The 26,346-nt window shown below is 54.6% G+C and overlaps 1 protein-coding gene across 12 annotated transcripts; it reads left to right on the forward strand.

The window, feature by feature from the left end:
• The first annotated feature begins 430 nt into the window (after positions 1-430).
• UBXN11 (UBX domain protein 11) lies at positions 431-25,960 on the forward strand. 12 transcript variants are annotated; one of them, XM_007979922.3, is made up of 15 exons: positions 436-561; positions 4,913-5,018; positions 6,413-6,441; positions 7,088-7,186; positions 10,730-10,842; positions 11,312-11,366; positions 11,796-11,881; positions 14,436-14,562; positions 22,293-22,507; positions 22,788-22,865; positions 23,836-23,956; positions 24,075-24,178; positions 25,383-25,456; positions 25,531-25,671; positions 25,751-25,960. In XM_007979922.3, exons 2-15 carry the CDS (start codon positions 4,948-4,950, stop codon positions 25,941-25,943), a joined length of 1,506 nt encoding a protein of 501 aa, XP_007978113.2. In that variant the 5' UTR covers positions 436-561; positions 4,913-4,947; the 3' UTR covers positions 25,944-25,960. The 12 variants fall into 12 exon arrangements, with proteins under 12 accessions (XP_037838369.2, XP_007978113.2, XP_037866255.2 ...); XM_038010327.2 differs by having other exon boundaries at positions 11,796-11,872; XM_038010364.2 differs by having other exon boundaries at positions 10,730-10,830.
• Positions 25,961-26,346: the final 386 nt, after the last annotated feature.

Here is a 26,346-nt window from a genome sequence, read left to right on the forward strand (position 1 = left end):
AGGGAAATAGAATTTGAGCCTCCCTTCCGGGTGCCAATCTGGACAAGGAATTATCACAGAAACTCAGATTTAAGAAACATTTATTAAGTAGTTGCATCATTGCAATCCATCCTCAAAGCAGGCTCCGCTAAGTATTATAGTACTTCGTGTTACAACACTGATCATATGGGGAAATAAGCTAAGAGGGATAATTCCCCCCAAGATCAATTTAGCAAAATAGCGGCACTGTCGGGATCACACATTCAGGTCCAGAGGCTTCCAGCAGTTTCATCAACCTAATCCCAGGTGCCTCCTTCCTGCACCTGTGGGTATGAACGAACTCCCCCACCCCTCGGACCTGGAGCCCGCTCAGAGCGGTGCATTCTGGGATTCGCCCGCGAAGAATGCCGACTCTTTGGGCCAATAGAATCCGAGCACAGGCGACTGTATCCGCCTTCGCTGTCTGCAGGTTGCTCAGGCCTCCCTCAAACTAGCCAATGAGAAGTGCACGGGTCCTGGTCGCCTAGGAAACCGCGTGACAACAAGATGGCGGCGCCGCGGGACGGCTAGCGGCCCTGCGTGGTGAGTCTGGCCCAAGACTTTTCTGCCCCTAGAGTCCTCTCGCAGGCTGGAGCCCGAGCCCCTAGAGCCCCGTGGGCCTGCGAGCTCCGCGGCTCCCACAGGAGGGGTTCGGGACCCTGCTTACCATGACTACTCGTGGAGGGGGAAGGAGGCGACACGGCTTCCAGGGCTGGGTTAGGTCGTGATAGACGTCTCTCCCTAAACGCGTCCTGGGGGTATTAGGAAGTGACGGCTGGCTGCGGGCCGGTCCGTGTCCCCGCCAGAGCTCTGGGCCCTGGGGATGACGGCTAGGCCGAGGAGGTGTGAAGAAGAATGTTGTGAGTGAACCACAGCACTGAGTTTGGTCCCAGAGATGTAGAGGCATGGTACACAGCTTTGCTCTCAGAGTCAGATCTGAAGTGAGTGACAACCCTGCGTTAAGGAGCTTTTGGCCTGAGGGGTAGTCACAGTCCTGCCCTTGGAAGCCCCAAAGTGAAGGAGGTAGACGACTCTGTCCTCAGGGCTCCCTAATCTGAAGGAGGAAGAGACACGCCCCTGCCCTCAGGAGTCCCCCCAAACGGAAGGGGAAATGCAGCCTTTGCCCTCAGGGTCCCCTGTAATCTGGGAGAAGATTAACCTGGGGACAATGTGTTGGATTGGACTGGAGTGACACTGGAAGTAGGGAAGTCAGTTGGGGGCCACGTGACAGCTCCCAGAATGGGCAGTGAGTTCCACTAAGATAGCTGACAGTGGGCATGGAAAGGGGCAGCTATATGTGAGACAGTTTAACCTGCAGGGTTTGGTGTAAGAGGAAAGATGGCGTAAGAGGGAAGGAAGGAGAGAAAAATGCTGTGGTTGGGTGATGGGGTCCCATTAAGAAGGGGGAAGGGGAGGAAGTGAGTTTGACGAAGATGTTGAATTTGGTTTAGGAGTTTTTTGTCTTTTGTTTTTCCCCCTGTGACAGCTTTATTGAGATATAATTCACGTACTACATACTTCACTCCTTTAAAGTGTAAATTTCAATCATTTTTAGTATATTTTAGTATATATTCCATTTATATGAAATGTGCAGTATGGGCAAGTCTATAGAACAGAAAGTAGATTTGTGGTTGCCTAAGACTGGCTGGGAAAAGGGGTGGGGGCTGGAGAGTAAGTGGCGGGTGACTGCTAGAGGGTACAAGGTCTTTTTAGGCTGATGAAAATGTTCTAAAATTGTGGTGATGGTAGTACCGCTCTGTGAATATACTAAAAACTTAAATTTACACCGTAATAAGGTGAAATATGTGAATTATATCTCAACGCTGTTTTATGAAAAAGGTTGCATACTGTATAATTACATTTATGTAACTTTTTTGAAGTAATATAGAGATGGGCCGGGCGCGGTGGCTCACGCCGGTAATCCTAGCACTTTGGGAGGCTGAGGTAGGAGAATTGCTTGAACCTGGGAGGCAGAGGTTGCAGTGAGCCGAGATCGCGCCATTGCACTCCAGCCTGGGCAACAAGAGCAAAACTCTGTCTCAAAAAAAAAAAAAAGAAAAAATGAAAGAAAATAAAAAGAAAATTAGAGATGGAAAATAACGTACTGGTTGCCAGTGGTTAGGGCTGGGGGAGGGGTGCAGGATGGCTGTGACTATAAAGAGGGCCATGAGGAAGATCTTGGTGGGGCTAGAATAGTTCTGTATTTTGATTGCAGTGGTAGTTACCCATGTAACTTGACCTATGTGATTTAATCTACCCATGTGATCAAACAGCATAGAACTATACATACAAACTGTAGAAAAAATGTCAATTCCTGATTTTAATATCATACTGTAGTTATATAAAATCTAACTATTGGCCGGGCACAGTGGCTCACGCCTGTAATCCCAACGCTTTGGGAGGCCAAGGTATGTGGATTCACGAGGTCAAGCATTTGAGACCAGCCTGGCCAACATAGTGAAACCCTGTCTCTACGAAAAATACATAATTAGCTGGGTGTGGTGGCATACACCTGAAATCCCAGCTACTTGGGAGACTGAGGCAGGAGAATCACTTGGACCCAGGAGGCAGAAGTTGCAGTGAGCTGAGATCGTGCCACTACACTCCAGTCTGGGTGACAGAGCGAAACTCCATCTCAAAAAACAAAACAAAAAAATGTGTTGAGGGGAGCTGGGTAGAGGATACAAAGGATCTTTCTGTACTATTTTCCTAATTTCCTTTGAATCTATAATAACTTTCAAATAAAAAGCTAAAATATAAGTGAAAAACAAACTGAAGGGGAAAAAGTTAGCTGGCCAAGGGAAGGGTGCAGGTAGGGGTGGGGAGACCATTCTGGGAGTGGGGGGGTTGAGGTCGAGGCAGGGGGGATACAAGTGCATTTGAGATATTGCTAGCAGTTCAGGTGGCTCAAGTGTGGGAGGCGGCAAGATGGGAGATAAGGTCAGGAGACATAAGCAGGGACCAGGTCACCTATATCAAGGAATTATGAAATTTTTTTTGAGATGGAGTCTTGCTCTGTCACCCAGGCTGGAGTGCAATGGCGCAATCTCTGCTCACTGCAATCTTCGCCTCCTGGATTCAAGCGATTCTCCTGCCTCAGCCTCCTGAGTAGCCGGGATTACAGGTGCCCCCCACCACACCCGGCTAATTTTTGTATTTTTAGTAGAGATGAGGTTTCGCCATGTTGGTCAGGCTGGTCTTGAACTCTTGACCTCAGATGATCCACCCACCTCCGCCTCCCAAAGTGCTGGGATTACAGGCGTGAGCCACCACGCCTGGCCAGAATTTTGAATTTTTTTCCCTAGGTGAGAAATGCTGGAATTATAGGCATGAGCCACCACTCCCGGCCTGCTTTATGTTTTAAGAAGATCTCTCTGGAGCACATGGGAACTAATGAAGGGAGCCATGAGGGGCTCTCAGACTTGGCCATACAACCCATGAGGCTGCCCAGACAGGGCAGGGGCTAGGGCAGGGGCTGGGGCAGGGTGGGGGTGAAGAAACTCTGGGCCTGATCCTTGAGGAGGGCTCCTTCCAAGGAAGGGGCAGGGCATGATTCTCAAACTCTGCAGTGAAGGCATTGGAGGCTGCCTCCAGGCAGCATGGATTCCCTTGCTGATTGGCTTCAGAAGTAGGGTTGAGGCCAGAACCAGACATTTTCAAAGTGGAGCTTGCTTGGATTTGTCCTAAAAAATTTGATCCAGGCCAGGTGCGGTGGCTCATGCCTGTAATCCCAGCATTTTGGGAGGCCCCCGAGGCCGAGGCGAGTGGATCACCTGAGGTCATTTACTGAATAGAGTAGTAGCCTTCGATTATGTCCCTCAGGTGCACTCCTCTTTCCAGAAGGAAGAGGGAATGAAAGGAAACTAACATGTATGAGTGCCTCCTGTGGCAGCAACAGCAAAAACAGCAGCAGCCCCAACTCATATTTTTCAGTGCTTCCTTTGAGCTTGGCGATGGGCTAGACCTCTGTTATCTCTGAATCTGCTCAGAACACTGCCTGTGCCAGTACTGTTACTACCCCCATTTTATACTAAAAGAAACTGAGGATGGGTTGCTTCAGTGAGTGGCAAAACCTGGCATCTTAACCTTGGCGTCACATGGACTGTGTCTTTTTTTTTTTTTTTGAGATGGAGTTTTGCTCTTGTTGCCCGGGTTGGAGTGCAATGGCGCCGTCTCGTCTCATTCCAACCTCCCCACCTCCTGGGTTCAAGCGATTCTCGTGCCTCAGCCTCCCAGGTAGCTGGGACTACAGGTGCATGCCACCACGCCCAGCTAATTTTTGTATTTTTAGTAGAGACGGGATTTCACCATGTTGGACAGGCTGGTCTCAAACCACTGATCTCAGGCAATCCACCCACCTCGGCCTCCCAAAGTGCTGGGATTACAGGCGTGAGTCACCGAGCCCGGCCCACATAGACTGTGTCTTGATTGAATCCTGCCTGTGGGTTGCCCTCTCTGGCTCTGAGATGTTGGTAGTGGCACCGGGTTTCTGGTGGAAGGGAACGAGACACTTGGGCTTTGTGTCACCCAGCTGGCTGATGGACGGACAGCCTCCTGGGTGGTAGCATTTTCAGGCTCTAAGTTTGGGAAAGTTCCAGGCTTCTGACTCATTTCTGCATCCCATCCACCCTCTCAGTCCTTTCCCAAGAACCACCAGGCCAAAGGTCTCACAGTTCAGAGCAGAGAGCCGTATACCCAGAGGAGCAGGCAGATAACAGAAACTTCCAGAAACCTCTGTGGGGACAGTGGAAGCGGCAAAAGGTACTGCTGCCTAGACAGTGCTTCCCATTAGGAAGAGTAGCCAGGGATGTGGAAACTTCAGACTACCCCCTGGGATTGGAGCCCTGAGTCCATCCCCTCTGTCCCCAAGGGCTGACTTCCTGCATTCCTCTAGGGAGTTCCTGACAGCTGGATTCTAGAAGTAGAACTATGAGCTCACCTTTGGCCTCCCTTAGCAAGACCCGGAAAGTGCCCCTGCCCTCGGAGCCTGTGAATCCTGGGTAAGGAGCCAGCCTCAGGGGTCTTTCTGTCCCTGCCTTCCATCCTTCCATGGCCAGAGGACAATGACTCCTAGTGTCTTGGGGAATACAAATAAGGGCCACATAGCCTTCTCTGACCACTGTCTTTTTCTTTATACCTTCTTCTGGGGTGCCCAGCTTTGGATCTGAGCATAAACTGGGTTGTGCTTTTAATAAGGTATGGGCCCTGGAGGAGTGGCTTGGCATCCCATCTGTTCATTCACTGTTCATTGATTAATTCTGCAAACACAGATGGTGTATGGACCTATCCTGGGCCAGGCTCTGTTTGGGGTTCTCAGTAAAGGGAATCTTTTACATCTGTCCAGCACTTTCATGTTTTCAAAACATTTTTTACCTCTCTTCCTTCTTGCTTTTCGGAATACCACTTTGAGTCTTTTTTTTTTTTTTTTTTTTTTTTTTTTGAGACAGAGTCTCACTCTGTCGCCCAGGCTGGAGTGCAGTGGCCGGGTCTCAGCTCACTGCAAGCTCCGCCTCCCGGGTTTACACCATTCTCCTGCCTCAGCCTCCCGAGTAGCTGGGACTACAGGCGCCTGCCACCTCGCCCGGCTAGTTTTTTGTATTTTTTAGTAGAGACGGGGTTTCACCGTGTTAGCCAGGATGGTCTTGATCTCCTGACCTCGTGATCCACCCGTCTCAGCCTCCCAAAGTGCTGGGATTACAGGCCTGAGCCACCGCGCCCGGCCTTTTTTTTTTTTTTTTTTTGAGAGCAAGTCTCGCTCTGTTGCCCAGGCTGTGGATTGCAGTGGCATGATCTTGGCTCACTGCATCCTCTGCCTCCCAGGTTCAAGCGATTCTCCTACTTCAGCCTCAGTAGCTGGGACTACAGGCGCGTGCCCCAACGCCTGGCTAATTTTTTGTATTTTTAGTAGAGACGAGTCTCACTGTGTTAGCCAGGATGGTCTCGATCTCCTGATCTCGTGATCTGCCCGCCTCGGCCTCCCAAAGTGCTGGGATTACCAGCACTCTAGGTGTGAGCCACTGTGCCTGGCCCCACTTTGAGTCATTCTAAGGCCTGGAAGATTCAGAGAGGTGAAGAAACAGGCCTCACAGCCTTTGCAGAGCAGAGCTAGGGCTGAACTCGTGGGCTTTGCAAGCCTTGTAGTCTTCCCACTAAGACTCTGCTCTTCACCCCTTCCCCATCCTTCTCCACTGGGCAAAGTGAGTCATGCTGAAGCCTGTCCCTTGTCTCACCCCAGGCTGGGGCTGGGATTTGGGGCTGGAAGTCCTCAGGAGGTAGAGGCCCCGCTTCCATCTCTTTGAGCTTTGACTGAAGTCCGGTGCCCAGAGCCTTATCCCTGGTATCATTCCAGGGGCCCTAACTTATATTTCTTCCTTCTTCCTGCCTGGGTTTCCAGGAGGCGAGGAATCCGCATCTACAGGGATGGTAAGTGTGCCCCACCCTCATGCCCTCTTTGCCTCTCATGTGCTCGCACCTCCTACAATTGGGCCAGTGGAGAGAAATCACAAGGCCCTTGTCAGCTGGAGCAGCGGCCTACATTGTGTTATCTGCAGCTCCCACACTGTCCTCTCTGAGGGCTGGGCTTCCCTCCTGGAAGCTCTCAGATTAGGAGGCCCCATACCCTTGGCACAGTTGTTGCCACTCACATTCGAACCCCTTGACCCACTGTGGGACTGGCTAGTGTGTGCCTAGAAACCACGTGGGGGCCAAGAGATTACCCAGCCCGGGGGTCGGGATCCCAGCCCGCCTTCCCCCTCCAGCCTCTTCTAGCATGACAGCCGTTTCTTCCAAGAGGCCTGTGCACACATTGCCACCCTGACTCCTGTAGCTCAGGCCTTTGGATCCCCACCCCCCAACACCCCGCCATGGCATTGGCATTGGCTATGCAGGTCCCTCTGGGAGCAGAACTGGAAGAACTACAAGAACAGCCCCATTCTGATTGGGTCCTTGCTCCCCAGCCTTGTGAATTCTCTCTCCTCAAACTCCCTGGGGCACACTGGCCAGGGCCCAGGGCATGAGTTTCCTCTGGGCCTCGGCCCCAGAGCAGTGACCTGGGCATCCCTGTCTGCAGAAGATGAGGTAGACATGTTGAGTGATGGGCGTGGCTCAGAAGAAAAGATCTCAGTCCCTTCCTGCTATGGCGGCATAGGTGCCCCTGTGAGTCGGCAAGGTGAGAGCAGAGGCCTGAAGGGTCTGGGTCCTGGCTGCAGGAGGGGGCCCCAGAGAAAGAGCAAGGCCTGGGGAGGCATGGCCCTTCCTCTTGCCTGTTTGGTCTGAGGAAGCTGCTCCCACTCCTGGCTGATGGTGGCAGGGCCCTAGCTTTGCGTAAAGCCACACAAGCCCCACCCTTAGCTCAGGAGGCCTGGCCCAGCCCCAGCCCCAGGCCAGGCTGTGGCTGTAGTTGCCAGGTGTGATATCAGTGGGCTCAGGATTCAGGGTGAGAGAGGGATGAAGAGCCTGAGGGTAGAGCTCAGCCTCCTGCTTCTGCAGGGCTCTGGCAAGGCTCAAAGTTGCCTAGACAGTCCACTTAGCTTGGCAGAGGGCTGTGGCAATGCTGAGCTCATGGAGGCACTTAAAGTGGGATGGGGCTGATCAGGGTGGCTTCCCAGAGAGGGGATTTAGCAAGTCCGAGAAAAGGGGAGACATGGGCAGGCAGGGATGAGCTGTGCAGAGTGCTGGGCGGGATCTGGGGATGAGGTTAGAACTTTCCACTAGCTCACTAGCTGTAGTATCTTGAGCAAGCAACTTTGCATCTCTCTGTCTCTTGGGGCCGCCTCTGTGAAGTGGGCATGGGAACAGCGAGGGCAGCGTGTTGGGAGGATTCAATGAGATGCTCCTTGGTGGAAGGCCCCTGGCCAGTGCTTGTCACATGGGGTGCTCCGCGTGGTGGCTGCCCATCAGGAGGCCAGCCGCAGGGAAGGGCCTGATGATCCTCCACCAGGCCCCCTCCATTTTACCAGCAGAGGGGATTGAGGTGGAAAAAGAGACAGGAAGAGCCTGGCCTAAGGTCCCGCAGCCAATTCATCACAAAGCCAGGATCTCCTATACCCTGACTAGGGTCAACTTTCTTTATTTTATTTTATTTTTTTTGAGACAGAGTTTTGCTCTGTCATCCAGGCTGGAGTACAGTGGTGTGATCACAGCTCACTGCAACCTCAGCCTCCCAGGCGCAATCAGTCCTCCTGCCTCAGCCTCCTAAAGTGCTGGGATTACAGGCATGAGCCACTGTACCCAGCCAGGTCACGTTCAGTAGTAACCATGGCAACCAGGTTCTCTCTTTGAAAAAGCTCCAGGTGTCCTCTCCCTGCTTTCCCGTCATCCCCTCCTCTCCCATTCCCAGTCAATATCTGTCCTTACCAAGGTAGATGAGGACTTGGCTGTCTTATTTTACTTCTCAGCCAGCAGCGTCCTCTACTGTCCACTGCTCCTTCCTTCTCAGTACCTCCACCAAGCTCTTAGGCACCAAGCTGCTGCCTCCCATTGCCCTCTGCTTCTAGGCTCTGCCTCTTAGCTATCATTACCACCTCCTTTTTTCCGTCAGTTTTTTGTTTTGTTTTGGTTTTGGGACCATCTTGCTCTGTTGCCCAGGCTGGAGTGCAGTGGTGCAAATCAGTACTTATTGCAGCCTTGACCTACCAGGCTCAAGCAGTCCTCCCACTTTAGTCTCTCAAGTAGCCGGGACTATAGGCACACACCACCATGCCTGACCATGCCTGGCTAATTTTTGTATTTTTAGTAGAGACAGGGTTTTGCTATGTTGCCCAGGCTGGTCTCGAACTCCTGGTCTCAAGTGATCTGCCCGCCTTGGCCTCCCAAAGTGCTGGGATTACGGGGGCGAGCCACCGCACCCGGGCCCTCAGCTTTTCAATGTGATGTTCCGCTGGCCTGGACTCTCCTCTGTGTCCACTGTGCCCCAGTGAGCTCACCTGCACTCCGTGTGTAGACAGTTCCCAAATGTTTCTTTGTCAATTAAGATGCATTTAACTATAAGTCAAAGAAAACCCTTCCTCAACCAACAAGAACATTAAGGAAGTTTTGTTATTCTACATGCAAAGACATCCTAAAGAGGCAGCTCCAGGGGTGTTAATTCAGTGACTCAGAGACATCATCAGGGGCTCAGGTTTCTCCATCTTTTCACTGAACCTGCCTTGACATGGCAGCCTCATGTGGTTGTAGGATGATGGCTGCGGTTCCTGTTTCATACATAGAAAGGACAGTATCTAGGGGAAGAAAAGGAAAAGGCCTGCTTCTTCCTGTATGTTTCTCTTTTTTTCTGTTTTCATACTTTTTTTTTTTTTTTTTTTTTTTGAGACAGAGTCTCTCACTCTGTTATCCAGGCTGGAGGGCAGTGGTGCGATCTTGGCTCACTGCAACCTCCGCCTCCTTGGTTCAAGTGATTCTCAAGTAACTGGGATGACAGGCATCTGCCACCACACCCGGCTGATTGTTGTATTTTTAGTAGAGACCGAGTTTCACCATGTTGGCCAGGCTGGTTTCAGACTCCTGACTTCAAGTGATCCACCTGCCTCGGCCTCCCAAAGTGCTGGGATTACAGCCATGAGCCACTGCACCCGGCCCATTCTCATACTTTTTTAATAAAAACTTTTATTTCCCATACTACACAGATGTAAGACTTTTTATTTTGAAAATATTTTAAGCATACAGGAAAGTTGAAATAATATAGCGAATACCATACCTTCTCCATCTGGATTCAACAATTATGTTTCTGAGTGTGGTGGCACATGCCTGCATTCCCAGCTACTCAGGAGGCTGACTTGGGAGGATCACTTGAGCCCAGGAGGCCGAGGCTGCAGTGAGCTGTGATTGCACCACTGCACTCCAGCCTGGGCAACAGGGCAAGACTGCATCTCTTAAAAAAACACAAAGATTAAAAGTGACATGGACATTTTGAAGAGTCCTGGCTACTGTTTTCTTTTTTTCTTTTCTTTTCTTTCTTTCTTTTTCTTTTTTTTTTTTTTTTTTTTTTTTTTGAGGCAGTTTTGCTCTTGTTGCCCAGGCTGGAATGCAATGGTGTGATCTCAGCTCACCGCAACCTCCACCTCCCAGGTTCAAGTGATTCTCCTGCCTCAGCCTCCCGAGTAGCTGGGATTACAAGGCATGTGTTACCATGCCCGGCTAATTTTGTACTTTTTAGTAGAGACGGGGTTTCTCCATGTTGGTCAGGCTGGTCTTGAACTCTTGACCTCAGGTGATCCTCCCGCCTCGGCCTCCCAAAGTGCTGGGATTATAGGCATGAGCCACCGCGTTCCCGGCCCTGGCTACTGTTTTCTACAACGCCCTGCATTCTGACTTCATCTGGCAGTTTGCCTGTGGGGTATTTGCCTCACTCCTCTATCTGCCGTTTTGCCTACCACTGGACACTAGATTTGGAGGTTTGATTAGATTGAGGGTGAAATTTTTGGCAATGCTTCAGGATGATGTGGACCATATGTTATACCACGTCCTTGTATGTGTTGGACAAATTACTCGATCCCTCTGTGTCTCACTTTCCTAAACAGTTCATTTACCTCCTGGGTGTGTTTCAAGGATTGCAGGGGTTGATCTACATGAAGGGTTTAGAACAGTTCCTATGATGCCAGTGGGAGCTGCTGTCAGTACCTTCATTTCCATTCCTGGGACCCCTGTCCTCCTCCCTCCACCCTGACAACTCATCCTCAGCTCTAGGTCTCTAAAGACTTTATGTGCTTGGCAGTCCCTGCATCCCATGACTCGGAGCTGATGGCCTCCATGACGAGGAAGTTGTGGGACCTGGAGCAGCAGGTGAAGGCCCAGACTGATGAGATCCTGTCCAAGGTGGGGCCCCAGGTGGGAGAGGGCCAGGGGCCAGTCTGAGAGGTGGAGGGACTGGGCTGGGGAGGCCAGGAGTTGGACTAGGGCGGGTGATTCTAGAACCATCTCCCCGACTGACCTGCCCAGTTTGAGGACCAGGTGTGGCCTGGGCCTGATCTAGGTCCCTGTGACCTGAGCCGAGAGGCTGGGGGTTCTTCCCCTCAGCTGAGCAGGACCCAGTAGACCCTGGACTGGGTGACACAGCAGACTGCTGAGCAGAGCGCGGCACCCTGAGATGCGGGGGTCCTCAGGTGTGGGCCGTGCCTCTCCCCACCTCAGAGGAACTGCGAGGGTTATCTGAGGTCCAGGAGAAGTGGCCGTGCCAAAGGGTGGCCGGGGCTTGCTGTTCCCCAGCATCCAACGTAAGCAAAGCTCTGGAGTTTCCCATCTGGGCAGGGCTCTGGGAACCACAGGCCCTGTGCTCACCCTGTGTCTTATGCTACAGGATCGGAAGATAGCAGCCCTGGAGGACCTGGTGCAGACCCTCCAGCCACACCCAGGTAGGAGGTTCTTGGGGGGCTGACCTGCGCCCCCAGTCAGGCACCTCCCCTGGGTCTGGGGCTCCTGGAAGCTTGGACAATGGCTTCTGGCATCAAGAGCATCAAGCTGACTGCTTGGTGGGGTCTGGACAGCTGAGCCCACAGAGGGGCTGCAACATATCCAGGACAGTGCTGGAGTCACTCCATGCCCTCCTACATGGGACTGAGTCCCATCTGAAGTGTGGAGGACAGGAGGCTCTGAGGGGAGTGGCAGCCTCCTAGAGCCCATCAAGGCACAGCCACAGGGTCAGGGGAGAGGCCAGAGAGGGGAGCCAAGAGGCAGTTCTTGGGGGATCCCCAGAACAGCTTCTCCAGATGACCCTCAGGGCAGAGGGGACCTGGCAGTGTCTTGCTGGAGCAGCTGAAGCCTGTCCCTGTCTTTCCCTGAAGCTGAGGCAGCCCTGCAGCGGCAGGAGGAACTGGAGACGTTGTGCGTGCAGCTGCAGCGGCAGGTCAGGGAGATGGAGGTGAGAGAGGTGCGGCCCCAGGGGATGCAGGCAGCCAGCAGTCCCCAGCTCTGCATGGCATGCTCCTCAGGAACTCGGTCTGAGCCCACCTCTCTGGGCCTCTCCTCATCACATCCCAGCCAGGGACCCTGCCCTGCATTTCCCTACCCAGGACTGGCCCAGAATTTAAAGAGCCAGGGAGGTGTCTGGGGTTGGGGCACACCCCTGCTTTTGGGCCCTCTGAACATGCCTCTCCCCTGCTTAGCAGACCTCATGGCTCCCACTGGACTGAATTGCACAGTCCTCGCCGCGGCCTCTGCGTGCCTCTTCATGTTATCTTGAACCACTCTCCCCTCCAGCCACGAGGCCCTTCCTCCGGGTCTTTGACCACATGAAGCTGCTTCCCAACTCAGGGTGTTGAGCGGTGCTGTTGCTGTTCCCTCTACTGAAATGTTTCCCCACCTCCCCCAGGCCAGTTCCACTGGCCTCAGTCATATCCCCCGGGCCTCCTAGGCAGGTTTTCCATCCCATGCTTTCTCAGTGCCTCATCTCTCTTCCCTTGTGGGATTCTGAACTCCATGAAGGAGGAAGCAGTTTCCTCCTTTGTCACTGTGCACCAGGACCTGGCACTGAATTGGTGAAGCAATTTGCTGCCTCTGGCTGTGACTTCTGCTCACTGGGGACTCAGTGACCCCAGTCACCTTTCTTTCCCCCACTCACATAGCCATTCAAACAGCAAGGGTACTAGAGGGACACCAGGCACAGGGAAGGGTCCTAGGCACGCATGGGCCCTGCCAGAAGTTCTTCCTGGGATTCAGCCTCTCTCCCTCTCCATGCAGAATTGGATTCCAAAGTCCCAATCTAATTTAAAACCTTGGCAGCAAACCTCCAGGTGCAGCTGAGAGCCCTTCCCTCTCCAGGCTGTTCATAGCTGGGGTTGTCCCTGAGCAGTAGCCACAGGCGGTGAGGGCTGCGCCAGAGCCTCGAGGCAGGGGCACGACTGCCCTTGCAGGCATCTCAGCCACACAGTTACCACACCATTCATTTAACAACCTCATCTGGAGGATCTGCCTGGGGCAGGCCTGGGGCAGAGCATGACCAAGACAGACATGGTCCCTGCCTGCGTGAGGCTGCCAGTCTGTGGGGAGGGGAACAAACGAATACACAGGTACACAAGTACAGAGAGTGCTGTGACTTGATGAAATGGGTGACACCACAGAGGCAAGTTGGGGGACCACCTGCGGGGGTGACATTGGGCATGATGTCTGGTGAATGAGGAGGGGATGGGGTAAGAGGATCCGGGTTTAGAGGGGAAAGATGCCACTTCCCACCACATAACTTGGCTTGTGGTCGGTGGCTGTGTGGAAGAAGGAGAAGAACGGGAAGAGAGGAAGAGGTCGTAGGGGCCTCATCACATTGGAGCCGCCCGTGATGCTGACTGGATCCTGTCCTGAAAAAATGGGAAGTCATTGGAAGGCTTCAGTTTGAGAGGTGGCGTGATGAAAAGACCACGCTGCTATGTGGGGGTGGGTGGTGCGGGTGAGGAGAGGACGGGGGAGGCAGGCGCCGCCCCTGGATTGTCCAGGAGAAAGATGACGGTGGCTTGAACTAGGGTGGTGGCAGCAGATGGAGCCCAGCAGATGGGTTCCAGGCTGCATTGGAGGGGACACCACAGGCCTTGCGGGTCATCCTGGAGGAATGGGCCACAGAGGATTCTCAGGTAGAGGGGGTGCCATTTCCAGAGACAGGAAAACCTGGTGCAGGGAGAGGTCTGAAAGCGGGGGCAGGAGCCATGACCATTAGACATCCAAGTGTAGACGGTTGGAAATGTGAGTCTGGAGCTTGGGTGAAATCTGCATAAATACAAATTTGGGTTCTGTTGTATATGTTTGGGAGAGCGTGTGGATGGAGCTGGGCCCTCACGAGTTGGTGTTGGATAGGAAGGGGAAATGGTGAAGGAAACTGGAAAGGAACAGCCCAGGAGATGGGAGGAAAACTAGCAGATGGTGAAAGATAAAGACAGAAACGTGCCTGTGTGCTTGGCAGCGGGTAGGTTGGTGGTGGCAGCACCTTGAGCAGTTTCAGAGAGGTGTGGCAATGGAGCCAGGTTAGAGTGGCTTGAGGAAAAAAGTGGGGGTGTGGACGTGTAGACAGTCCAGAAGTTTCCTGTGGCAGAGGGGACATGCGGCCAAGCCCTAGGGAGACTGGCACATGGTTCACATCCCTCAGCCCCGCCTCCTCCTCACACTTGGGCCAGGCCACATGGCAAGGAGGCCGACCTTACCGAGCCCTCGCGTGGGCCGGGCACTGGCGGGCGTGAGCTTACTTGAGCCCTCCTCACAAGCTTAGGTGGCAGGAACTGTCATCTCCATTTTATTAGAGGAGTCGTCTCAGGCTCTAGGGGCTGAAGCAGCTTTCCAAGGTCACAGCCAGGAAGTGGCAAGATCCCCCCACTCATCCCTCTGTTGGGTCAGCTCTGGGGGCCCCATCGCCTGCAGACTGAGGCTGGGCTTTGGGAGGACGCTCTTTCCCTGGGATGGGGCTGAGCTGACGGTGCCCTGCGTCTGCCGCTTCTTTCCCACAGCGGTTCCTCAGTGACTATGGCCTGCAGTGGGTGGGCGAGCCCATGGACCAGGAGGACTCAGAGAACAAGACAGTCTCAGAGGATGGCGAGAGGGACTGGATGACAGCCAAGAAGTTCTGGAAGCCAGGTAGAGCAGGGTGTCTGCCCCAGGCCCTCTTCAAAAGGAATTCTCCAAGAGTTTGCTGCTGGCCGGCAGCTCCCCAGAGGCTCATCTCATTCATACCTGGGCCCCTGACCTGAGTCGCCCTGAGAGCCCACACCTTGCCCCTGACACAATGCAGGAGTGGCCTCGGCCTCCATCACTGACCACTTAACCTGCTGGCCCACTTCTCCCCGGTCCCCACTCTGCTCTCGCTCATCTGTCAGAGACCGAGAGATACAAGAGGTAGCAAGGCCTCATTTGCCTCTGGTTACATAGTCTACAAAATGCCACTCTAGAAGCTGTTGCTGTTTAAAAAAAGACAATCCTTCTGTTCCGGAAGCTGCTCCTAAATTCTCAGGCTTGGCCTCCCTCCCCAGGTTCACTTATGGCCCTTGGAACCCACCTGGTTCTGTGGGCCCCACTGTGTCTTTTTTTTTTTTTTTTTTTTGAGATGGAGTCTTGCTCTGTTGCCCAGGCTGGAGTGCAGTGGCACGATCTTGGCTCACTGCAACCTCTGCCTCCCGGGTTCAAGCAATTCTTCTGCCTCAGCCTCCTGAGTAGCTAGGATTACAGGTGTGTGCCAACACACCCAGCTAATTTTTGTATTTTTAGTAGAGATGGGGTTTCACCATGTTGGCCAGGCTGGTCTCTAACTCCTGATGTCTTGATCTGCCGGCCTCCCAAAATGCTGGGATTATAGGCTAGAGCTACCACGCCCAGCCCACCATGTCTTATTTTTAACTTGACTGCTAATATCTAGAGGGATTCCTCCCACAGTCCCCTCCTGTAGACCCACAGATTTGGGTCCATAGAACTGGTCATTTCTGAAAACCAGGCCCATTCTCTTCAAAGAATGGGAATTGTCACCCAAAAGTTGATTCTCCGGGCTCTAGAGTCAGGCACGCTTGTGCCCTCAACTTGATCCCACCTCCTATCCCTGGTGTGACTTGGGCAGGTGACCTCTGTTCACTTCATCAACAAAACAGGAGTGTTTTCCTTCCCTGGAAGTTACCAGGAGCAAATGAGTTAAACGCAGAGTGCCTAGCTCTGGCCTCTCTCGCAGCCATTGTTGTTTCCAAAGTCTGAGGGCAGGGCTGGTCACAGGAGCACAGCTTCCGAGGGGCCCATGTGGAAGATGACGGCACCTTCTTGGTTTCCTGTTTCCTGCTAGGTAAAAACCCAGACTCCAAACATGAGAATCCTGCCTCCTGTTTAGGCCTGGGCTCTGGCCGGATCCCCCAAAATCTCAGGGTGCAATGCCCTCACTGCTTGTTCTGAAAAAAATATCACTTCCCATTTTTGTGCCATTTGCAGCTTTCTTTTTCTTTTTTTTTTTTTTGAGATGGATTCTCGCTCTGTTGCCCAGGCTGGAGTGCAGTGGCACAATTTCAGCTCACTGCAACCTCTGCTTCCTGGGTTCAAGCGATCCTCCTGAGTAGCTGGGATTACAGGCACCCACCACCACGCCCGGCTAATTTTTGTATTTTTAGTGGAGACAGCGTTTCACCATGCTGGTCAGGCTAGTCTTGAACTCCTGACCTCGTGATCTTCCCGCCTCAGCCTCCCAAAGTGCTGGGATTACAGGCGTGAGCCACTGCGCCCAGCCATTTGCAGCTAGCTTTCAAAGCGTTTTCTTTTTTTTTCTTTTTCTTTCTCTCTTTTTTTTTTTTTTTTTTTTGAGGCAGGGTCTCACTTTTGCCTAGGCTGAGTGTAGTGGCACAATCATGGCTCACTGCAGCCTCAACCTCCTGGGCTCAAGTGATCCTCCCTCCTCAGCTGTCTGAGTAGCTGGGACTGCAGGCATGTGCCACCACACCCAGCTGATTTTCTTTATTTTTTGTAGAGACGAGGTCTCGATACATTCCCAAGGTTGGTCTTGAACTCCTGGATGCCAGTGATCCCCCTGCCTCAGCCTCCCAAAGTGCTGGGATTACAGTTGTGAGCCACTGTGCCCTGCCAGCATCTTCATAGCTTTGACAGGGGCCAGGAGTTACTCCATTTCACAGATGGGTAAAAGGAGGCACTTAAGGAGTCTGTGGACTCATTATTCAGGGAAGAGGGGCAAGACTTAAGGCTGACAGCTCACTGGAAGACAGTTGGTCCCTGCAGAAGATGAGATGATGCCCAGCTTGAGGGTGGGGATGGTGAGAAGGGATGGGCAGAGAGATTTAGGTAGAATCCGTGGCCTTGGTGTCTTTACGTGAGGGAGAGGACTGGAGCAGTCAGGGATGACCCGAGGGAGCACAGCTGTGGCAAAGATGCCGAGTCCATTTGGGACACAGCAAAGCTGGGGGCTGTGCGGCCCCTGTGATGCTGCATATCATAGGGGTGTCATGGGGAGAGTTCTCGAGGGACCCCTGGCATGAGTGAGAGGTGAGGCCCTATCAGGTGGCTACAGGTGCTCTAAAAATGTCTATCCTGGGTCTAGGCCAGAGGCTGACAAGTGCCGTACCTTCAGGTAGGCCTGCTATCTTGTTGCAGGGCAGCCTTCCTCCTGGCCAGGGGGGACTTCCTTGCTCCTTTCCAGATGGCCGGTTTCTGGACCCGGCTCTGTGGATTCCTACTCTGGCCTGTTTGGTTGGTTGTGCGCTGAGTGCCTCCAGTCAAAATAACTTGTGAAAAACCCTGCCCTCCATCTTGGAGGCCCTGGCCACACATGTGGCCCCTCTGTGCGTTCTCTTCCTTCTTTTGCTTTTTTTATTTTTTCAGCATGGGAGGGGCCTTGATTCGGCGCTTTCTGCCAGATGAATGACATTTTTCATCGCTAGCAGCTTCTGTTCCTGGGACATCTCTCTCTCCTGCGTCCCCATTCCTCTCTCCCCAGGTGCCAACCTGCTCCTGCCCAGGAGCCTCAGGCTCACAGCCTGGCCCCCGCTGGCCTGATGCTCGGCTGATTGCTCTGCTCTCCCTCTGTAATCCCAGACTCACAACTGTAATCCCAGCACTTTGGGAGGCTGAGGCAGGGGGATCACTGGCATCCAGGAGTTCAAGACCAACCTTGGGAATGTATCGAGACCTCGTCTACAGGCGCTGGGGTGGGGGGCCGTGGAGGGGGAGCCAGGGCCGTCTGTACCGAGCCGGGGGGATGATCAAACTTTCTGGAGCCTGAGACTCTTAGGGAGGAGGGCTGGTGGGCCATGAAGGGGCTTGGCCTCAGGCTGGATCGCTCACTCTCCCCTCTCTCTGCCAGCGTCACAGAGGATGCTGTGCCAGGTGCTTCAGGGTCCGCGGAGACATGAAAGGGACAGTCCTGCGCCGGTCACACGCCACTGGGGCCAGGTGTTGGGCCTCGGGGCTGAGAGCTCTGGTCAGCTCTGAGGTTCTCACTCCCCTTACTCCAACCCTCTGCATCTCTGAGCTCCTCACTTCTTCCCTGTTCCCCTGAGAATCCTCACCTACCCCCTCTGAGATCCCACTTCCCCTATCCCAGTCAGTCCTGGCCTCCCTCCATGCCTCCGCCTCTCCCTGCCAGCGCCCAGCACGCCTCCCTCCTTCCTCTCAAGCCCCACACTCCTGAGTCTGGGTTGGAGACCCTCTGACTCCGCAGCCTGCATGACTCGCCCCTGGGCCTGCCCTTCAATCCCTGTAGCCACCGGCTTGACCCCTCCCCACCTCCCCACCTGCCCTTCTGCCTCCAGCCTTTGCTCCTGCTCTGTCCCCACAGAGCGCCTTGCCTGCTTCCCTCTCCTCTGAAGCTCAGGGCAAATCCAGCCTCTGCCAGCAAACTCTGCCTGCCCTGTGTGGGCTGTGCTGCTGCTCTGGGGAGGGTTCTGCTTGAGGGAAGGGGCTAAAGGCTCTGGCTGAGGCAGGGTTCAGGTCGGGTCAGACCCCAGATGGGCAGATTGCTGACCCCCTCTGAGTTCATTTCCTCCTCAGTCGTGCTGATGGGCTTCTAGGGCCACGGAATGGATGTGGTAATAAACTCTGATAGCCACTGTCACCTCGCTGTTGTCATGCATGTTGCAGTGCTTGGCACATGGGCAAGGTTTGTGTAGCTGCATGTGATTGACTGTGATGCCCGTGTGCCCAGGCTTGGATGATCAGAGCACATTGGGACAATTATCTGCACAGGATGAGGTGGGGACAGGGTGGTGCGGGACCTGAGTTCAGGTCCTGCCAGGCCACAGGCTGGTTGAGTGCTCTGGCAGTGGCCAGACCCGCAGGGCCTCATTTCCTGCACTGGCTCCTCTGCAGAGCCGAGTGACTGCAGTAAAGTCCCCAGAGCAGGGCTCGGCTTGCAGGTGTGTGGTAATAGCGGTTCCACTTCCCGTTGCAGCTGTCTTTGCCTGAGGGTCAAGGGCAGGCACATGGAGGGTGGCACTGCATGAGCTGCTGGGGTGCCGTGGGCACTTGTGTAGTGAGGGGCTGCCACCTTGCCACTGAGCATGGCAGGGTCTGGCCCTCTTCTGGGCTCCACAGCCCCCACAGTGATACTTACACATGCCATTGTCACCGTTTGCCGCCCTGTCTTCTTCACTTGAGTCTGAGCCTGAGGATGGCAGGACCCTGGGCGTGGGCATCGCCATGATTGGCAGGGTCTAGCAGAGCACGGGTGCTCAGACATTGCTAGACAGCAGGATCCAGCCCTGCTTCTAGTGGCCCAGTCACTCTGGGCCAGGCCCAGGGCTCAATGCTCCTGAGCTCAAGGGGTACCCAGCATGGCTGGAAGGCAAACAAGCAAGCAGAAAGCAGCAGCCTGTGACGAGGGCCAAGGGAGTGGGCGCAAGGGCTCTAGGCATGCAGCCTCGAGGCAGGTGGGGGGGCTCCTAGCAAGGCTTCTTGGAGGAGGTGGGGGTGAGTGGGCACAGTTTGAGCCCAGAGATGAGTAGGCGGTGCTAGGGACAACAACAGCCACCATCTGCCAAACACTTCCTCCAAGCCTCACAGCAGCCCTGTGAAGTGTGGCGACTTTTATTGTCCTCATTGTACAGAAGAGGAAGCTGAGGCCCATAGAGGCCTAGGGTTACAGAGCTCAGGGGGGTGCCCTGCAGTGCCCACCAGAGCGCAAGGTGGGGGGCATGTTGAGGAGAGGCTGGGAAGGCTGGGTGCTAAGTAAGGGTCTTGGGAGTTGGGCCAAAGAGCTTGGACTTGACCTCCCTTCTCCTTATTTTAATACGCTTGTGGGCTCTCAAAGTTGGACGAGGCCTCAAAAGTGATCTCCTAGCATTGCCACCCTCCTTGGAACAGGGACCCCAGTAAGCAGCCTCCCAAGAACCAATATTGAGAGGCAGCTTATGAGATCACTGAGCACTGAGGCTGAGTCACTTGGGCCCTGCAAGCTGCATGATCTGGGGTGTGACACCTCACAAGGCCCAATTTCCTTATCTGTAAAACAGGAACGGTGATGCCTGCCTCCTGGCATTTGGCACAGGGCCATCATTTAGATAGGTTCACCAGCTGGATCTTGCAGGCAGCACAGGGTTCATATCATCTCCCCATTGCACAGAAAGGACAGCTGTGGCTCAAAGAGGAAGCGCCTTTCCATTTGAGTTCTGCTGCTAGCTCAGGGCAGACCTGGGACTTACCCTCTGACCTTCCTCCTGCTGTGTGACTCCCCAACTACACCTCTCTCCATCCACGGGTCAGGCCTCAGTTGAACCCTTGTGGGGTGGTGGTGGGGCTCACTGACTTCACAAGGCCCTGCTGTGATAGCTCTTCCTGTCTCATTCTGTCAGTGCTGGTTTGCCCAGAGCTGTAGTTCCTTCTTCCTGGCCCCTGGTCTCATCTCCACTCTGTGATATCCAGCATCTGCCTAGCCCACCTGCTTTTACTTCTTTAAGCCAGGGCTGTTTTCTTGGCAAGCTTCTCTCTTCCCTTTTGTTGTTTCTTGGCATCCTCCCTGGTCTGGCCCCATCCCATGTCGACCACCCATGTTCATCAGCCTGAAAAACCCCTGGCCCTGGGAGGTGACAGGAACACTGAATTAGGAGTTGGTGTATTTGGTGCTCTTCCTGGCTCTGTCTGGTCTGATCAGGCCATGTCATCTGACCTTTCTGGGCCTCACTTTCCCCATCTATAAAGAAGACAGAGCCCTGGCAACACAGCGAGACCCCGTCTCTTAAAAATTTTTTTTTTTTTAATTAGCAGAGTGTGGTGATGCTGCCTGTGGTCCCAGCTACTTGGGAGGCCGAGGTGGGAGGATCAGTTGAACCTGGAAGGTCGTGGTTGCAGTGAGTCATCACCGTGCCGCTGCACTCCAGCTTGGGTGACAGAGGGAGACCTTGTCTCGGAAAAAAAAAAAAAAAAAAAGAGGGTTGAGGCAGGCATTGTATGAGATTATCTATTCTGCTATTGTTTTTAGGTTTGCCTATTTGTATTTAAAGTAGTTGTTAAAAGAAAATCATGTCTTGGTATCATTCTGTTAGGTGAGTTTTTCCAGGGCATCTCAGGGACTGTGGGGGAACCCCAGGAGGAGGTGGGGGCAGGTATAGCCCCTTCAACGGTAGGAAGTGTAGGGGAGAGGAGAAGGCCAGCTGGGGCCTACCATTTCACCTGCTGCAAAAGCAACAGGAAGCACATCTGCACCTCCCTGGTACAGCCACTGCACCACTGAGAGGAAAGGAATTGGGTCCCCAGAGCCCTGACCCACATCCTGCCGCAGCCTGCCTGTCCTGTGAAAAACAGCCTCTCCGAGGCCCCGAAAGTTACTGGTGTATTGTAGGGCACACCCGAACAGATGACTTACTTGGGGACCAGGTCCCATCAAAGATGACAGAACAGGCCCCTGGTCGGTCCCCAGCCAACATCCACCTGTCCTCCACTTTTCTGCTCTGTTATCCGTCATGGCTGGCCCCACCACTCCATGTTCTCCCCCGAAGCCAGTGCACAGCTGTATGCGCCACACATTTTTCAGAAGAGGAGGACAGAGCTTTGTCAGCTTCTCAAAGGGGTCTGTGACCCAGAAATAGTTGCACAACCTACGGTCTGTTCCATATCTGTTCTGGCCAGCAGCTGTCCCTACATCCTCCCTAAGAGCCATCTGTCCCTCTTCTGACCTCCCTCTCCTGAGATGGGTGGGGGAAACAGACTTGAGAGGCAGCCCTGACTCCCTTCCCAGTTCCTCCTCTCACCAATTGGCTTGGGACAAGTCATTTTTCATCTCAGTAGGCCTGTTTCCTCATGTGTAAAATGGAGCTAAATAACCCCTGCATCAGCCTGGCGTGGTGGCTCATGCCTGTAATCCCAGCACTGTGGGAGGCCGAGGCGGGCTGATCACCTGAGGTCAGGAGTTCCAGACCAGCCTGACCAATATGATGAAACCCCATCTCTACTAAAAATACAAAAATTAGCCGGGTGTGGTGGCATGCACATGTAATCCCAGCTACTTGGGAGGCTGAGACAGGAGAATCACTTGAACCCGGGAGGGGAGGTTGCAGTGATCCAAGATTGTGCCATTGCACTCCAGCCTGGGCAACAAGAGTGAAACTCTGTCTCAAATAAAAATACCCCTGCCTCAAGCCTCAGGGTTGGCATAAGGACCATGTGTGCAAGGTGGAGTTGGGCACAGTAGCAAACATGGACAGGGTACGTGTTCCAAGCTGGCTCTTAGGAAGACAGCTGCTGTTACCATCTAGTGTTGTCCTTCCTTTTCCCCAGGGAGTCAGTTGAGGAGACACTAAGACCACTGCCCACCCTGGGAGGGAGCCACAGAGACTAGGGCTGCTAGGGACACGGCAGCCAGGAGGCGGCTCATAGGTGTCTGTCCTCTTTGCCAGGGGACTCATTGGCGCCCCCTGAGGTGGACTTTGACAGGCTGCTGGCCAGCCTGCAGGATCTTAGTGAGCTGGTGGTAGAGGGTGACACCCAGGTGACACCAGTGCCCGGCGGGGCACGGCTGCGTACCCTCGAGCCCATCCCACTGAAGCTCTACTGGAATGGCATCATGATGTTCGACGGGCCCTTCCAACCCTTCTATGATCCCTCCACACAGGTAGGAGCGGTGTTGGGGGGTTGGTGTTCTAATGCCCCTGCTGCCCACTGTTAGTTGGGGATGATGGAGTCAGTTCACCCCAGGTCCAGCCTGCCCTCCATGGGGCACCCAGGCCCACACATGACTTGCAGATGCCCCTCCCCCAAGGCCTGGGACTCTGAATGCTTCCAGAGTGCAGCACTGGGTGACCCTGGATCTAGGGCCTGCCATCCAGACTAGTGGCAGGGCAGGGTGGGTCCAAGGCCCAGGCCACCCGCTCACTTTTCCTCTCCCCTTGCAGCGCTGCCTCCGAGACATATTGGATGGCTTCTTTCCCTCAGAGCTCCAGCGACTGTACCCCAATGGGGTCCCCTTTAAGGTGATGAGCTGCTCCTCAAACCACACCTTTGGGGATTTTGGAGGCCGTGAGGATACACAGCCTCCCCAGGCACCTCCCATTCTGAGGGAAAGCCACTGCGCCCCCTGGGGGACCCCAGTTTGATGCCCTCCAGGAGGATAAGCCTGAAGCCAGGCTGGGAAGGGAGCAGGGAGGACCGAAACAGAGCAGCAGGCAGCGCCCTCTGCTGGCACCCTGGAGACAGCCTCGGCTGCAGGGCCACTGCCTCCCAGTCCTCCCCAACTTTCAGGACACCTTGACAACCTGGGGTCCCTGCAGAAGTGACCCGACTATCCCCCAAGTCTCCTGAAGCTATCTGGGTAGGGTGGGAGGCAGTGCTGTGAGCCACATGCAAAACAGAGGGGACAGACGTTGGGACTCAAGGACATAAGGTAGAGCTGGCCCATGGGTAGGTGCCACCACCGGAGCCCGTGACGCTGCGTGTTCCAGAGGGTGGTGGGTTAGTGCCGCACTGAGGGCGTCTCAGGGAGGCAGCATGTGTCACCAGGGCTCAGGAAACAGCATGAGTCATGACTGGGGGTGTTTAAGGCATTTGTGCCACAATGGGGGCCTCAGAGCCTTGATGAGGCAAGTGAGGTTCCATGTACGATGATGCAGTTTGTGCTGCAGACTGGAAAAAAAGCAGGGGCTTTGTCCTCTCCTGACCCCCTCACACTCTGCCTTCATGGTAGGCTCCTGAGAGGGGGGTCTCCAAGAAGGGTGTCAGTACTGCAGCTTCAGCTGGCCTGGATGGGGTGCTTGCAGGAGCAGCAGGGCCGAGGAAGATGACAGCAGTATGAACTGTGGCTCTCCTGAGGCCTGGGTTTCCTCATATGTAAAATGAGGGTTGCATTAGACCATACCCTTGGCCTGTGTTTAGGCAGATAGGGCTGAAAGTGGGGCCAAGGGCTGAAGAGCTGGACCCACTGCTGTCACCCTTCTTTCTTGCCAGGTGAGTGACTTGCGCAATCAGGTCTACCTGGAGGACGGGCTAGACCCCTTTCCAGGCGAGGGCCGTGTGGTGGGCTGGCAGCGGATGCACAAGGCCTGGGACAGGGCGGAGGAGCACCCAGGTGAGTTTGGCCTCCAGGTTGAGCCAGGGGGCTGGGGGACTGCAGAACAAACTCCAGGGGGGCTCCATCACCACTCATAGTCCTTCCTGGGCCCCGGTTCCCAATGCTGTCCCTGCAGGCTCCAGGATGACTGCTGAGAAATTTCTGAACAGGCTCCCCAAGTTTGTGATCCGGCAAGGCGAGGTGATTGACATCCGGGGCCCCATCAGGGACACCTTGCAGGTGAGGCCAACCCTAACTCCCCCAGCCCTCTTGGGGGAACTTTAGCACCAGCCCTGGTCTAGCCTGCCAGAACAGTGTCTTATCTGGAGGCTCAAGTTTGAGGCACCTGATGAGTCCCTCAGAGCTGTTGCTCCACTGTCTCCTGGAAACTGTGAGGCTGGTGAGGGCACTGGCTGGGCCCTAGAAAGCAGGTGGGTTGGCTGTAAGAGGGCTAAAGTCAGTCCAGGCCAGGGGTGAGCCCAAGGCCCAGGCCACCCCATCAAGGTCTAGGCCAAAATATCCAGCTCAGTACTGGGTACTCCCTTCGTGGTTGCCTCAGATTCTCCTTGGCCCTCATCATTCTGTCTCCTCACCCCCTATCCTGCTTCTCTTCCTAGGTGTCCACATGTGAAAGGCACCAAACCTTAGTTTCTCAGGCCTCCTCTGCCTCCCTCACCCACACATTGCTAAGTCCTGTCTGGTCTGTCCACCCCCAGAACTTCTCCCAGATGCATCCCTTCTCCTGATTCCCGCCACCCACCACCCTAGTCTAGGGTCCAGAGTATCTCTCCCAGACAGCTGCCTCCCACTGCCACTCCTGCCCCTGCTGACCATCCTCCAGGCTGCCTTCCCTGTTGATATCTTCCAGTGGTTCTTGAGATAAAGCCATGTTCCTTATGCTGGCACTCAAGGCCCGTCCTATATTGCCAGGCCCCTCCTCACACCAACCTATTTCTTCCAGTCCAATTGAGCCCCAGCTTCAGCCACACATAATGCTGGCAGTTGCCCAATGTGTCACCACCTCTAGGAAGCTTTCCCCCTGACCCCAGGATCTCTGTTGATGCTGTCTGGAATATCCCTGCACCCATTCCATTTCTAAGGACTCCCACTCATCCTTCAGTCACAGCTCAGTTGTCATTTTCCGAGGGAAGCCTTCCCTGACCCCAGGCTGGGGTGGGCTTCCAGCCTGATCATCATCTGTGTGGGTTTCTGTCTCCATTAGACCGAAACCGGGGGTTACCTGGGGGGGAACCATGGGGCTGCCTCCCAGAACCTCCTTCCCCTTCCATTGCCTCTCCTCTGGCCTTGGTTTATACAGAACACCCCCTCCTGCTTTGTTCACTGGTCTCATCTGTCCCTGGTCAAGGATGTGTCCCTTTAAGGATTGTGGGAATGACTCAAATGGGGCCTAGGGCTCTGTCCACCCTCCATTGATACCTTCCAGAACTGCTGCCCATTGCCTGCCCGGATCCAGGAGATTGTGGTGGAGACGCCCACCTTGGCCGCTGAGCGAGAGAGGTGAGGGCAGGACGAGGAGGTGAGGGCCTGGGGGCATTGGGTCACCGAGCGCTGATGGCCTCTGGGCTGTGCAGGAGCCAGGAGTCGCCCAACACGCCAGCACCCCCGCTCTCCATGCTGCGCATCAAGTCTGAGAATGGGGAACAGTCCTTCCTACTGATGATGCAGCCTGATGACACCATTGGGGATGTGCGAGCCCTGCTAGCGCAGGCCAGGTGGGCACAGGGCAGGGCTGGGACCACAGAGGGGCTCTGGCCTCACTGCCCAGCCTGATCTGCTCTGCCTGGTCCCCAGGGCCATGGATGCCTCTGCCTTTGAGATCTTCAGCACATTCCCACCCACCCTCTACCAGGACGATGCACTCACTCTGCAGGCCGCAGGCCTCGTGCCCAAAGCAGCACTGCTGCTGCGGGCACGCCGAGCCCCAAATTCCAGCCCGAACTTCAGTCCTAGTCCCGGTCCCGGCCCCAGTCCCAGCCCCCAATAAAGCGCCCGCCCCCTCAACCCGCTGCTCCGCCAGGCTCTCAGGGGTGGGCCATCTTGCCAGGCACGTAGGAAAGGCCTGGGACCAGCTGGGCCACGGAGGGGGCGGTGCCGACCCGCCCCTTGGTAACTTGAGCCCCAGCTGGCGGGCCTGGCTGCTGGGTCTTTGTCTTCTAGGTTCCTCTTTCTCCCAAGAAGGGCTAAGTGGATCCTGTGAAGGGAGGGATGCAGTGGGGGGAAGGAGCTGGCCCCAGCTGGGTTTACATTCCCAGCTGGGACAGCAGAGCCTCACTGTGTAGTGTGCAGCCAGCAGATACCTGGGCACAGGCACAGACCCACCAACTTGTGGGGACACTTCAACACTGCACAAAGCCATTTTGCCACTGGACCCATGCCCCCAAACTAGC

This window comes from Chlorocebus sabaeus, chromosome 20 (assembly GCF_047675955.1).
Source record: "Chlorocebus sabaeus isolate Y175 chromosome 20, mChlSab1.0.hap1, whole genome shotgun sequence".
Classification (NCBI taxonomy): domain Eukaryota; kingdom Metazoa; phylum Chordata; class Mammalia; order Primates; family Cercopithecidae; genus Chlorocebus; species Chlorocebus sabaeus.

What these genes read in the sequence shown, in the direction of transcription:
- UBXN11 (XM_007979922.3), top strand. Translation starts at nt 4,948, where the DNA reads ATGAGCTCACCTTTGGCCTCCCTTAGCAAGACCCGGAAAGTGCCCCTG. An exon ending in CCAATGGGGTCCCCTTTAAG is followed by an intron (nt 22,866 to 23,835) that starts GTGATGAGCTGC and finishes CTTTCTTGCCAG; the next exon opens with GTGAGTGACTTGCGCAATCA. An exon ending in CAGGGCGGAGGAGCACCCAG is followed by an intron (nt 23,957 to 24,074) that starts GTGAGTTTGGCC and finishes CTGTCCCTGCAG; the next exon opens with GCTCCAGGATGACTGCTGAG.